Genomic DNA, 12966 nt, shown 5'->3' with positions numbered 1-12966 from the left:
AAGCCATGGCGAGCTTGTGGATCGGCTACTTTTGGTAAAGAGATTTTGTGTAGATGGAAAAAGTGGTGAAAGTAGGCTCAAGACCTGTTCTCTTAAGAGGTGTTTAAGTCATTTAGTCTAATATCAGAACTTTCATCTGCATTTGTTCTATCACCCAATTTTCTAATGCTGCGTTGAGAGGGGCAGATGCAAAAGATGCAAAGATCACAGCATATTTTGTAAATATTAAATATGATTAAACATGTAGCTAGGTGTAATGTTAGAGACCACAGAAGTGAACCTTTCAAGCCTGTTTTCTCAACTCACTGTTTTCTGACATTACTCTATAAGCCATATCTCAAACTGGTGGGTCAAACTGAACAACCAATATGTCAATTTGAAGCTATGATTCCCTGCTTTCATATGACATTAAAAATCCAATGGCAGTCTCTCAGTCAAATTTAGTCACATTATTTTACATGATTCATATATTGACTCATTATATTCTAGGTTGTATTATTACATTATTGACTTATTTTATGCTTGCATTATTATTCTAATTACTTATTTTCTTTCCACTCCAGCAGCCTAATGATTCATAAAAGTAACTGTGTGTGTGTGTGTGTGTGTGTGTGTGTGTGTGTGTGTGTGTGTGTGTGTGTGTGTGTGTGTGTGTGTGTGTGTGTGTGTGTGTGTGTGTGTGTGTGCGTGCGTGCGTGCGTGCGTGCGTGCGTGCGTGCGTGCGTGTGTGTGTGTGTCTTTCCATTGTCTGGCACTGGGTGGTCCTGCCAGCCTTGGAAAACGGCTAAGTGAAAAGGTTGCCTTGGCATACAGGAATGTTATGTCATCTACGGTATGTTCCCATGCATCCCACCCTGAGGGAGGGAAACCTTTGCTAATCCACAGAGGAAATTCAGTTTCACCCAGCTGATGTCTGCTCAGGTGGTCATGATGAGTGCTGAGGGTGAGCCGTTAGGGATATTAGTGTCTTGTTCGGGAAGGCAGGATTTAGTGTCTTAATTGTTCTTCCCACTCGGCTACAGCCACCCTTGGTTTATCATTGTCTCACGTAACACTTAATTCTAATATTACCTTTATGGGCCAACTACAAGATGTACGTGTGCACAGCAAAAATCTGAAGTGTTAATTCTATTCAGAGAGTGTACACAAACATGGACACTTTATGGGTCAATTTGATTGTTATTTTAACACTTCAGATTTTACTGTGCACTGCACATCATGCATTAGGGGATGGAAAGTAAACCTGATATGCCTTGATGCTGTGACAACACAGAGAAAGCCCTGCTCATATTAAAAGAGATCACACAGCAGCCAGATGGCACAAAGTTTCCATTGGTAGTCTGACCTCTAGTGGTTCAAAGAGGTAGCACTACATTTCCATGATCCCACACTGTCTCTCTCTCTCTCCCTCCCCACCCCCCTCTCTCTCCTCTGTTCAAAGGCCTCAGTCCCTGTCCAGGATTTGTCACCTTCAGCGACAAGTGGAAGGATATACATTTGAATGCCTTTTCCTGTGGGCCACAACTCATATCCCCTTGCCATGTTCTCAGGGCAAAAGAACACTGATCACTCACTGAGGAATGCAGAGCTATGAAACAAAAGATTTTCTTTATTTGGCCTTCCTGAATGGCAAAACAAGTACATTCATATTGTACAGCATTTATTTTTAATTTTTACAAACACCAAAAGTTGATACAAATATAGTAAAAATACAAACATGTCATTTTCATGTAGTTAAAGTCTATCGGTGGGAAAAGAAGCCCTTACAGGTCCAGAGAGACCTGAGAATAAATACTCGTCCTGTTTGATAAAAAGGAGTTAACAGTCTGGTGCTGAGCGCTCACCGTTGCATTCACCACCCTCAGTGAGTTCAACGTCATCTATGTCATCTATAAGGTCATCTATAAGGTCATCTATAGGGTCATCTACTGTATGGTCATCTACTATATGGTCAATTACATGGTCTCCCTGGATGCCATGGTCACCGTGACTGTGGTCGTGGTGGTCACCATGGTCATTGTGGTTGTGGTGCTCGTTCTCAGTGTCTCGATTCAGCTGGGCATATTCAACAGACCCCTGTTGAGAGAGGCACAGCAGAGGTCATTTTGAGTGGGAAAAACTAAACCAAATCAGAGCTTTAATTTAGGCTACATCTCTGTGAAGGACTCTAGCTACGTTTTATTGATTGTTTTAGATAGATATTTTGGGAAAAGTAAGGAGCTTGATATACTTTGTTGTGAGTGGTGTGTTGTACACCCAAAATAGCAGATCAAGCTCACAACCGGCTTAACAAGAATGTATGAGAACAGGAACAATGATAGCGCCAGTGTTCCTGCAGTGAAAGAACATGATCTGTCATAGTTGGACGAAACCACATTTTGTCACAGCTGAACATTTTAGCTGTCTGCAAATAGTAAAACGTTGACACTTGAATTTTCTCATGAGGATCAATTACTCTCTATGTGATTCCAGGACATTTTTCAGCATTGTACTGTCTCTCCTTAGGAAGTGAATATAAAGGTGTGTGTGACTGTGTGTGTGTGTGTGTCTGTGTGTGTGTGTGTGTGTGTGTGTGTGTGTGTGTGTGTGTGTGTGTGTGTGTGTGTGTGTGTGTGTGTGTGTGTGTGTGTGTGTGAGAGTGCGTGCGTGCGTGCGTGCGTGCGTGCGTGCGTGCGTGCGTGCGTGCGTGCGTGTGCATGCATGCGTGTGCGCACAGGAGCACGTTGCTCTACTTACATTGTCAGCTTGCTCAGAGGCACCTGTGAAAACAATACCAGAAGACAAGTTCAGGAAATGGTGGGAGTCAGTTGATTAGACACAGGCTAGTTTCACTGCCACCACTCCTCTAAACAAAACCTACGAAGACCCCAGAAGACTAGGAGGCTTATCACACTAGGCACACTAACATGTATTATCCTAGTAATCTTTTTTCCCTGCTCCATGTCCATTGTTTGACAGAGTCGAAAAAAATCCAAGGCCATTATTGTGTGCCCTTTCCCGCGTGCTGTATCATTGTTTGCCACCAGCGCTGCTGACATTTAGCCCTTAAGGAGTCGTCCCGTGGCTCAACAATGGACAAAATGTTGGACGGGTGGCTTTATTTTTCCTCGGACATTAAAACAATGGGCCATGTTGCTCTCCCCTCTTGACGGATGGACTCTGTGTTTGGGTCCGATTGTGGTAGCAGGAAGTTGCCTTTGACGAGGTCAGGAAGTGGACACCTGGCGTTTGGGTTTCTGTTCCTTCAATGGGACGTTCTTTCACCAAACAATGCAGATGTTTATAGCTGGAGCCGGTCCCCTTTCCTGGCGCATTTTTCAAACGCGGGCCAAAGACATTGCTTGCTGCGTAACGCGAGGCCGTTGTTCAATGGTGAACAGGATGTTAGTCTTACCTTGCTTGGAGTTCCGTACTTCGCTGTACACAGTGTCCGTGCCCTTCTTCACCGGAGCTAGGGTGGAACAGGGAGGTATACATAAATATTTCTTCGAGGCACTTACTGTAGAGTCCAGAACTACATTGAAAAAATCTGACTAAAGGTGTTTGCACATTGACGCATTTTTTTTGCCGCGGTCCTGTGGAATAAAAAAAAAGAAAAGAAAATGCAGCAGTCTGAAACTGTCTAAAAGGTCAACTGCATTTGTGGGAAATACACTGAACAGATTAAAGCTAATACATTTGTACTGTTTGTGGAGTTAGGAAGAATGTTAAAACCACTCAAGGCCCTACTTTCACCTTCCCTTATCCCTAAACTTATTTGCCATTTTTGACTATTTTAAAACTTTTTTAAATAGTTCAACTAGCCAATCTACATCGACACATTGTGAGCTTTTAGAGCAGCCATTTGAACTATTTTAAAATGTTTTAAAATAGTAAACAAATGGCAAATAAGTTTATGGATAAGGGCACAAGATGTAGCTGTCTCACCTCTGTTAGGATCCAGCGGTCGGGTCTGGACCTCAGTGTACTGTGTCTCAGGCTCCTCTGCAGGGACCACGCTGTTCTGATCATCAGACTCTGGAGGAGCACAGAACAACAGCAACAGAGCCATCAGCCATCAGCATTGGAAATGGAAGGAAACGTACATGCTTGATTAAACACATGCAAACGGGAGCCAGGAGCTAATTGCATTTGCTCATTTGTGTATTAGTCGTAGTCTGGCTAACATCAAGTCTCTTGATTAACCTTTGACCTTTTCAACTTAAAACTCATCACTTTGGGGCAGCCTGCTGATCATTCCTACAAAGTTCCATCAAATCTGACCATGCGCAATTAAGATATATTGCGAACAAACAAATTAACATAAACACACAAATTGCAATACGCTGTCACGCAAGGCTGCAGACAGCGTAATTACATTTCAAATGACTTGAAAGGGCCTTAATCAATAATTTACTAAACCATTCAAAGCTCATTATATTGTTTCATATGTGAATCGTATTAAAAATGAATACGCCTGTAGTGGTGGATGGAGACTCACCAGAACCAGACACATGCTCGCTCCAGACATTCCGCCCCATCACCCCTGGAGTGACTGCACAGAAAAGAATGCAACAACATCGAATTAAAAAAGTTTTGGAATTCCAACAAATACTTTTTCTAAATGTTCTGGCCAACGCTCCGAGCGACCTAGACTCGTCTCCCTCCTGGCTCCCAAGATGTGGAATGACCTCCCGCTTCAGTCAGGACTATTCAGACTTACTCCCCATTCTTCACCTCAGTCTGAAAAATGAATCTCTTCAGACTCACTTTTTCTATATGTGATACATAAAAACGTGTTGGCTACGTGTTTGTTTACTTGTTCACATATGCTATGTATGTACACTATGTTCAGTGGTTTTCAACCCTTTTAATTTCAAGGTCCATTATTTATTCATTATTTGAGCCACGGACTTGATGATGAGATTATTGGAAAAGAAGCTCCTCCAGGAGGACGGAGGAGACAGAAAAGAATCAAAAAGAATTATTAAAAATAAATGAAAACAGTAAATGAAAAAAAACACAGCCTCCTCACATATTAGGACAATATCAGTCACCAGAAAAGTATTTTCGATTAATCTATCATGGTTAAAATGGAGTTTGAAGTTTGTATAGGAAGGGGGAGGGGCAGCTAAAACGAATATCAAATATCTAAATACTGAATCAAGTAACTTACAAACTGTCTAGGATGTTCACATAAGCCTGCATGCATGAGTAGACGATGACCAAATGACCAAAAGGTTTTTTGAAAGTGAAATCCCTTTAACTCTTGAAATCCTTAACAGGACCATTTGGTTTCATTTTAAACTCTCAAGAGTTTAAGATCTACAAGGGTCCATTTGGTTACCAACTATCTAACTAACTCTGAGGACCAGCTGGAACCCTCTCAAGGACCACTGGTATGTTATTTAAATGCCATACGCTGTACAATATGTCACATACAGTAGATGCTGTTTGCTTATCCACAGATGCTTAAAATTGTATTTAAAAAAATGTAGATAGAATGTTATTTAATCAGATGCTAGGTTAGATTTTTACCCATTATCCTAATTATTGTGCGGCATTTCATTCTTTTCTTGGGGCTTCTCTATTTACTTGACCACCACTGTTGTTGGTTGACCAGGGTTCATGCCATTTAACTCCGATCCTGCCCTTTGTAAGTCGCCCTATAGATAAGAGTGTCTGCTAAATGCGTAACTTGTAATTGTGAATTGTCTTCCTCTCCCTTTCCTCTCCACCCTGACTGTCTCTGTGTTAATGGTGGAGGGTGCCATTATCGGCACAGCAGCACTCACCGTTTGCAGTCACAACCTCCGCCTGGGTGAGGCTCAGCCTCTCGGCTTTGGTGCTGGCCGACTTCCTGAAGAGGAGGAAACACAATCAGCACTTTGAAACAGGAAGCCCTGATATGGGCGGTTACATGGGCACCTTGTCTTGTAAATCACATTACTTCAGCGTGAAAACATCCTAGCGGTCTTGATAAGAACGAAGGAAAGGGCTCGCACTCACACAGACAGCTCGCCCGTTCTTTTCCTCCTCAGCGGCAAACGGCCCTTTTTAATGATGATAACGAGTATGACGGCCGTGATCAGCAGGATGCAGAAGGCGGCGATTAAACCTTTCTTCCATCCAGCCTGTTTCACTGTGCACAATATAGAAGAATAATGGAGAGATGTAGCATCCTTGGCATATATCAGCAGTAACAGTAGGACCCCTGGACCCGAGATTCAAACCACTCAGGTAAAATTAAACCCACTGTTTATAACTCCACCCCCACATTTCCCAAAGCATAGAAAGTTCTGATTTATTCCCATATGAAACAGTTCTGCGCCTCACTATTATTGGGTTTCTAGCTCGCTTTCTTTGATATCCACACATACACGCAGATGCGTACACTAACAAATGTGTCTAATTTATGCACAACACTGCGTGCAAAGTTGCAAACCACGCAAAACAAACACACCTCCGACTGTGACGACGAAACTGCTCTTGCTGTCTTCGGCCTGGTTGTTGCCGACGCAGTAATATCCGCCTTCATCCTCCCCTCGTACGCCTTTGATGACGTATGAGCCTTTCGTCCCGTCCAGGGTCTTCGTGTCCAGCGGCTGTGGCTTCTGGGTGTGGTACCAGGTGAAGTTGATGGGAGGGGTGCCTCTCTGGACGCTGCAGATGATGGTCAAGTCCTGGCCCTCCGTGGCCACTCCCGTGTTGGGTTGCAGGGTCAACAACGGCTTGGACACAGGCTCTGTGCATGGGGGATGCAGTGCACGTCAGCCAGTGGTGGAAAAAGTACTTAAGTTTCTTACTTATAAGTAAAAGTATCAATACTGCAATGTAGACGTCTGGAATTCTAAAAGTACAAAACAATTGGCATAAAATGTACTTAAAATACTCATTATGCAGAATGCCCCATTTCAACCGACAGAACCGATGTGTATTAGGCCACGGACCCCTATTTGATACCCCTTTTCTTTTATACCTGCATCGGAGGTTATTTAACATTGTAGGTTAAACTTATCTCCTATTATCTCAATTTAACATTTAATATTTCTATCTCTGCTGCCAGGCTGCCACACATGAACCCTCTCTTGAAGTCTCCCGCATGCATGGAAAGCCAAAATCTTAACCACTAGGCCAAAGGGACTTCCCTTAAGTTATAGCTCGGGGGAGATATTAGACTTTTAGGCCCTCAAGCTCAGAACGTGAGCCACTCTGCTACACACCTATGATGATCTGGGCGTCTGGGCGCACCTCAGAGCTGACCATCGGGGGATTGTGCTCATTGTTTCTGGTGTGGCAGAGAAACTTCTTGATGTCTGTCGCCTTCTGGATGGCTGAGATGTTGAAGACGGCCTCGTCCCCTGGCCTGCTAACCACCCTGACGTCCTGGGCCCGCGGCAGGGGGCTGAACAGCGTGTAGGTGATGGGCAGACTGCCGTGTTGGCTGTGGCAGCGCAGCAGGAAGGGCTTTCCCACCACCAGTCTGCCGCCGACCACACTCAGCATGGGTTTAGAGACAGGAACTGGCAGAGGAACAAGAAGACGGGGGTTTGGGGCATGAGAAGAAGGTTTGAGCCAACAAAAACACATCATATAGACAGTTCATTACACAGTCTTAAAGGAGTAGGTTCACCGAAAACAAATACTTGTTTTCTATCCATTACAAACCCCATGGAGGCTTGATTTCATGGAGATTTATTTGTTTTTGTAGCATTCCTTAAGCCAATAATTTCTCCGCACCCAGTCAGAGAATTATCAGTTTAGGAATATAAATATATTATAACAAGTATAGGCTTTATGGTATGTGTAAGTGAATTTGGGGGTACTACTCCTATTAAGCCCTGTTATATTTTATTGCATGTCAGTGTTGAAAATAGCAGATCTATCTCACAACAAGTGTTGTCCTGCCGTGCTGTCAGCTTGTCGATTGGCTATTTTCGGCAAGCGACAAGTACAGTATAAATCAGACATAAGTTTACCTCTGGCCTTCAGAACAACCGTCTCGCTGTCTTTTCGGAAAGTTTGGCCCAGGCGGTCGACGACCTCGACTCGGCACGTGTGGTTGCCGTTTATGGAGGCACGTGCAGTGGTGCTGTACGTCTCCGTCGTGGTCAGCTTCATGTCGCCTCGGTAGATGGAGAACTTTATGGAGTCGTTGCTGATCCTCTCTGACGCGTAACTGGGCAAAGAGCAGCTCAGTGTCAACTGCTCTCCCTCAAACACGTCTATGGGATCCATCCTCAGGTGTGGGGCTGAGAACAGATCTGTCAGGTTCCCAGAGAGTGAAAGTCAGACTCTGCACAAATGGGGGGGGCGGCCCAGTTCCGGCGATCCGCCCCGCGTCCGAAACAGTCGAGAAGTGACAGAGTTACCTTGTTGCAGCTTTCCGTGCTCGGACATACACATATATATACATACAGACACACATAGCTGCGTAATGGAGCGGAGGCACCACTCAAAAACTCGCAGTGTTGCATGGGGCTCTGGCTTGCAGAATGTTCTAGTATAAAAGACATATATACAAGTTGTCCAGTACTTGCCTTTGACTCGGACAAATTGATGCGTCTCTTTCTGTGTGCTGCCCCACTCCGCCTTGCACACAAACTCGCCGGAGTCCCCCGACTGCACCGTGTAACGATGGCTGAGGCTGACGGAGGCTTTCTTGAGCACCCGCTTGTCCTTGTTCAGGAACACCTCCACGTTCCTGGCGGGTGGATTCACCACCCTGCAGACCACCTCGATGACGTCACCCTCAAAGACGGTGGTGGACGGCAACACGTTCATAACGGGGGAGAAGTGGAGTCCTGAGGATGAACATGAAACAAATGCTAAATTAGTTACATCTGGGAAAAAAGCAGTATTCATGTCTGAGTGTTGTTTTGATGCCACAGCTCTTGAACAACATTATCTTTATGAGATGTTTGTTTTATTTAGAGAGCAAAGGACGAAAGAGAGGGCTGATACCATTGCAGTGTCCTCTTTTAAATCGCTTTTAATCATTTGTGTAAACAAGTGTTTTTCATATTGCTTTTTTGTTTGTTTTTTTCTTTCTCCTTTTCTTTTCCATTTTATTTATTTCTCTCTCTTCTCTCTTCATTCATTCATTCATGGATTCATTGCAACTCTATTGTCAGTGCATTAACGGGTTGAGCCAACAGGGCGGCACCCCCACCTCTGACAATCACTTGAACCTTGTTGCTGGCGTTGGAGCGTCCGGCCTCGGGGAGCGTGGTGATGTCATAGTCGCAGTACAGCAGGCTGTCTCCGGCCTGCCTCAGCACCAGCTTGGTCTCCGACGTGCTCCCGCTGGGTCCCACCTGCTTGATTCTCCTGGTCTCTCCGGACCGGGAGGCCTGGTAGAAGTAGAAGAGCAGCGAGCCTTTCTCCTCGGGAGCAGTGCAGGTGGCAGTGATCTCCACGCCCTCAAACAGCGTGGTGTTGCTGAGCTGCAACACAGGCGTCTGGAGGCCTGGGGAGAGTCCATGGGGATTCAATATATATATATATATATAAATTAGGGCTGTGACTCTAACTGATTCATTCAGATGAATTAATTACAGAAATAATAATAATAATAATAAATAATGCGATTAAAAACAAATTACGCATTTTAATCGCGCTTAGTTTTTGCACCACAGAACCTTTCTCACTGCATGAATTACAGGCGCACCGATCATAACGGTGCGTCAGTGCACGCAATGGGAGAAACAGCTGATCAGACCTCTTTGCTTGGCCCAGCGGAATGTGTACTTACTAACTCACTCATTGATTCACTCGTATACCAAATTATATAAAAGGGCAGGTCAAATATATGCGATTAAATATATGCGATTAAAATACGATTAATTTTGATTAATTAATTTTGATTAATTTATTACAATGCCTCGAATTAATTAGATTTTTTTAATCGAGTCCCAGCCCTAATTGCCATCACATGACACCAGCCCCCATTTATCGTGCCCGCCCAGGTCATCGTGACATCACGTGACATCATCAGGGATGGATATCATTTATGCGACTTGCTGTCGCAGTTAAGCCCATATATGGAGATCCCTGATGCCATCAATATTGGCCAGCAACTCTACATCTGACCTCAGACCTGAACCTGTTCTGACATTCCATATGTTGATCCTTCCCCATCCATCCTTCCTCTTGCTTTTGACTATACCTGTTATACCTTCAAACTCTAGACGGGCCTGCCCCAAAGTTATTAGTGCAGCCGGTGAAAACTAGAGTTCTCAACAGGCCCTAGGACCTAGGCTAACAGGGGTGTCAACTGTCAACCATCAACCGTATACCTTTGACGAGGAGCTCCCGCGGGACGCTCCTTCGGCTCTTGCCCTCCACGTCCACCAGACACTCGTACTTCCCAGAGTCTGCTGCCCTGGCCGGGGCCAGCTGGTACAGGGCACTGGCCTCTGACGTGTTGAGGGAGTGGACGGGCCTGTCGTTCTGCACAAAGTGGAACCGGTGGGTCAGGTGGAGCAGGGGGTCGTGGCTCACACTGACCTCACAGCGCAGGCTCACAGGCGTTCCGCTCTCCACCGACCCGCTGGGGGCGATCTGGAGCTCCACGGTGTCAATAGTGTACAGTGCTGTGTCATGTAGACACACACACACACACACACACACACACACACACACACACACACACACACACACACACACACACACACACACACACAGTGTGAGTTTTAGCATTACACAGCATATTTCACATGTGCAATAATGACAACCATGAAAGTACCGGTAAATAACAATTAGGGTGGTCCCGATCCAATCACGTGATCGGGACATCCCTAGTATCAATATTATTTCCATATCATGATATTAGACTAGATATTGTCTGTGATTTCTTTTGGATATTGTACTGTTGTGATATGGCATAAGTGTTCTATAAAAATATAAATATCAGATCGGGAAAAATCGGTATGAGCAGATACTCAAAATCGATCGATCGGAATCGGATCAGGAGCAAAAAAACGTGATCGGGAGTCAGGACATCCCTATAGAGGTAGATAACAAATAAGATAACGTTACAGGGGCACAGAGCCAAGTCTGGCCTGCAGTGCAGTGGTCAGGGTCATGAGGGAGCATTGTATTGTTCTATTATTCTCTCCTAACATCCAGGTGACGTGTGGACGAGGCCCCCTGTCCCCTTCAGCAGCCCCACTTCACTGCGCAGTAAGCAGGAAGGAAAAGGGCTTCAACAAACAGGCGCTGACCTTCCCATCCCTCGGGACTGGGGAGTGCTCCTGTACATTTACCCTGCCTTCAGCTCTCTGAGCTCAGCAGCAGCAACACAATGTAACCTGTGCCACGCCTCAACTCCTGCTAAGGCAGTGGTTCTCAAACCTTTTTTTATTTTCCCCCTACTAATTTATAGTAATTTTAAGGACCACCCATAACTCTGAGTGTGTACTCTCGGAGTTACAGACCTGTAAGGGTCAGAGCGGTAGTGGTTCTCAAACCTTTTTCCCTAACAAATTTCAAGGACCACCCACAACTCAGAGTGTCCAAATGGAACCAAATGGACCCATAGGGGTCCATTTGGTTCAGAGTGACAGACCTGAGAGGGTGTGTCCATTTTGAACCCCGTCAAGGAACTCTGAGGGTCCCCGGACCCCACTTTGAGAACCACTGTGCTAATGCTTTTAGAATGGCCACGTGGCTCATATACAGCAATACATAGCGGCCATATCTGTTTCTACTACTGTAGCAGCTGTGGATGTAGATAGGCCTATTCTATTACAGCTCTATGGCACAGACTTCCCTTCCAAGAGCTGTGCCATCTAAAGAGCTCCAAAAACATCATGATGATGAAGGCTGCCCCGGGAGCATGAGCAGGTTCTGCTCATTCTGGCTCCTGATGTTTCAAAGACAATTCACATAGTTTGTTGGGACGTTCATTCCATGCAGACGGAAAGCACCACAGCAGGCAGCTGCACAATCACAGCTAAAAATACCTTCAATGAATCTAACCAGACATGAGGCTTGTACACAATGCCCATTTCCTGTGCAAAACAACATTTTGTGTGTGTGATGTAAAAACAGCCACCTTGCTTCATAAAATAAGGATCAGTCATCTTATAGACTCCAAAAGACAGAACAAAGAATCCCTCACAGCTCTGTAGTGCAATGGTCCTCAAGCCTTTTAAGTTCAGAGACCCCCATAACTCTGAGAGTTACAGACCTGTAAGAGTCAGTTTGGAAACTCCCCCAAGAAACCCCATGGACCCCACTTTGAGAACCGCTGCTGTAGTGAAAGTGATTTATTTGTACTTACACGACTGATCTTCAACGCACTGACCTGTGTTTGGGACAAAACAAACAAAAAAAGAGAATAAGACATGTAAAAATTTGAATCTGCGAAATGAAGTATAACCAGAATGAGTGTGTATGTGTCCTGGAGAGGCGCAGAGAGAGAGCGGCGTTGGTGGGTCCTTACAAAGGTTCAGGAGTCCGGTGGTGGCCAGAAGTAGCAGCAGCTTGTATGATAGTCCAGGGGCCATCCTGGGAGATGGTGGTGGGGAGTGTTGGAAGACACTGCTGCTACTAGCAGACTGGGACCATGAAGGCTGTACTGTATGGGTGGGCCGTGGAGAAGGAAGAGGTGGGGTATGTGGAAGGGAAGGGTGTGTGTGTGTGTGTGTGTGTGTGTGTGTGTGTGTGTGTGTGTGTGTGTGTGCCGCATGCGCATATGGCCATTCTTGGTCTTATCGTGTGCCCCCGACGGGTTGCTTGATTGACCAGGAAATGGTAGCTGCTTCCTCTGGAATCAGGATATTCGAGCATCAACACACGCTGGCCTCGTTATTATCAACAATCCAGCTGGCCTTACCACTGTGTATATTAGAGTTTTACCAAGCGTCAGCCACGCACGGGAGCAGTTCATGATGGAGGAAGGGTTGAGACAGCCCATGTACTGACCTGGTCAGCAGTCATCACTAATTATAATTGAGGATTTATGGTTTATTTAATTAATTA

The 12966-nt window shown here is 45.2% G+C and overlaps 1 protein-coding gene across 1 annotated transcript; it reads right to left on the bottom strand.

Annotated features, from left to right (window-relative positions):
* Window positions 1-1589: 1589 nt before the first annotated feature.
* pecam1a (platelet and endothelial cell adhesion molecule 1a) lies at window positions 1590-12513 on the bottom strand. The gene is made up of 15 exons (XM_079520359.1): window positions 12428-12513; window positions 12266-12289; window positions 10278-10574; window positions 9152-9448; window positions 8520-8783; window positions 7959-8243; window positions 7203-7502; window positions 6443-6724; window positions 5989-6121; window positions 5775-5839; window positions 4481-4534; window positions 3928-4017; window positions 3395-3451; window positions 2737-2759; window positions 1590-2076 (listed from the first exon to the last, which is right to left on the bottom strand). Exons 1-15 carry the CDS (start codon window positions 12489-12491, stop codon window positions 1819-1821), a joined length of 2493 nt encoding a protein of 830 aa, XP_079376485.1. The 5' UTR covers window positions 12492-12513; the 3' UTR covers window positions 1590-1818.
* Window positions 12514-12966: the final 453 nt, after the last annotated feature.

The sequence above is a fragment of the Electrona antarctica genome (genome assembly GCF_951216825.1).
Source record: "Electrona antarctica genome assembly, chromosome: 14".
In the NCBI taxonomy this organism is placed as follows: Eukaryota; Metazoa; Chordata; class Actinopteri; order Myctophiformes; family Myctophidae; genus Electrona; species Electrona antarctica.
The sequence above is the reverse complement of the archived record's forward strand: the minus strand, read 5'-3'. Positions and strand labels throughout refer to the sequence as shown.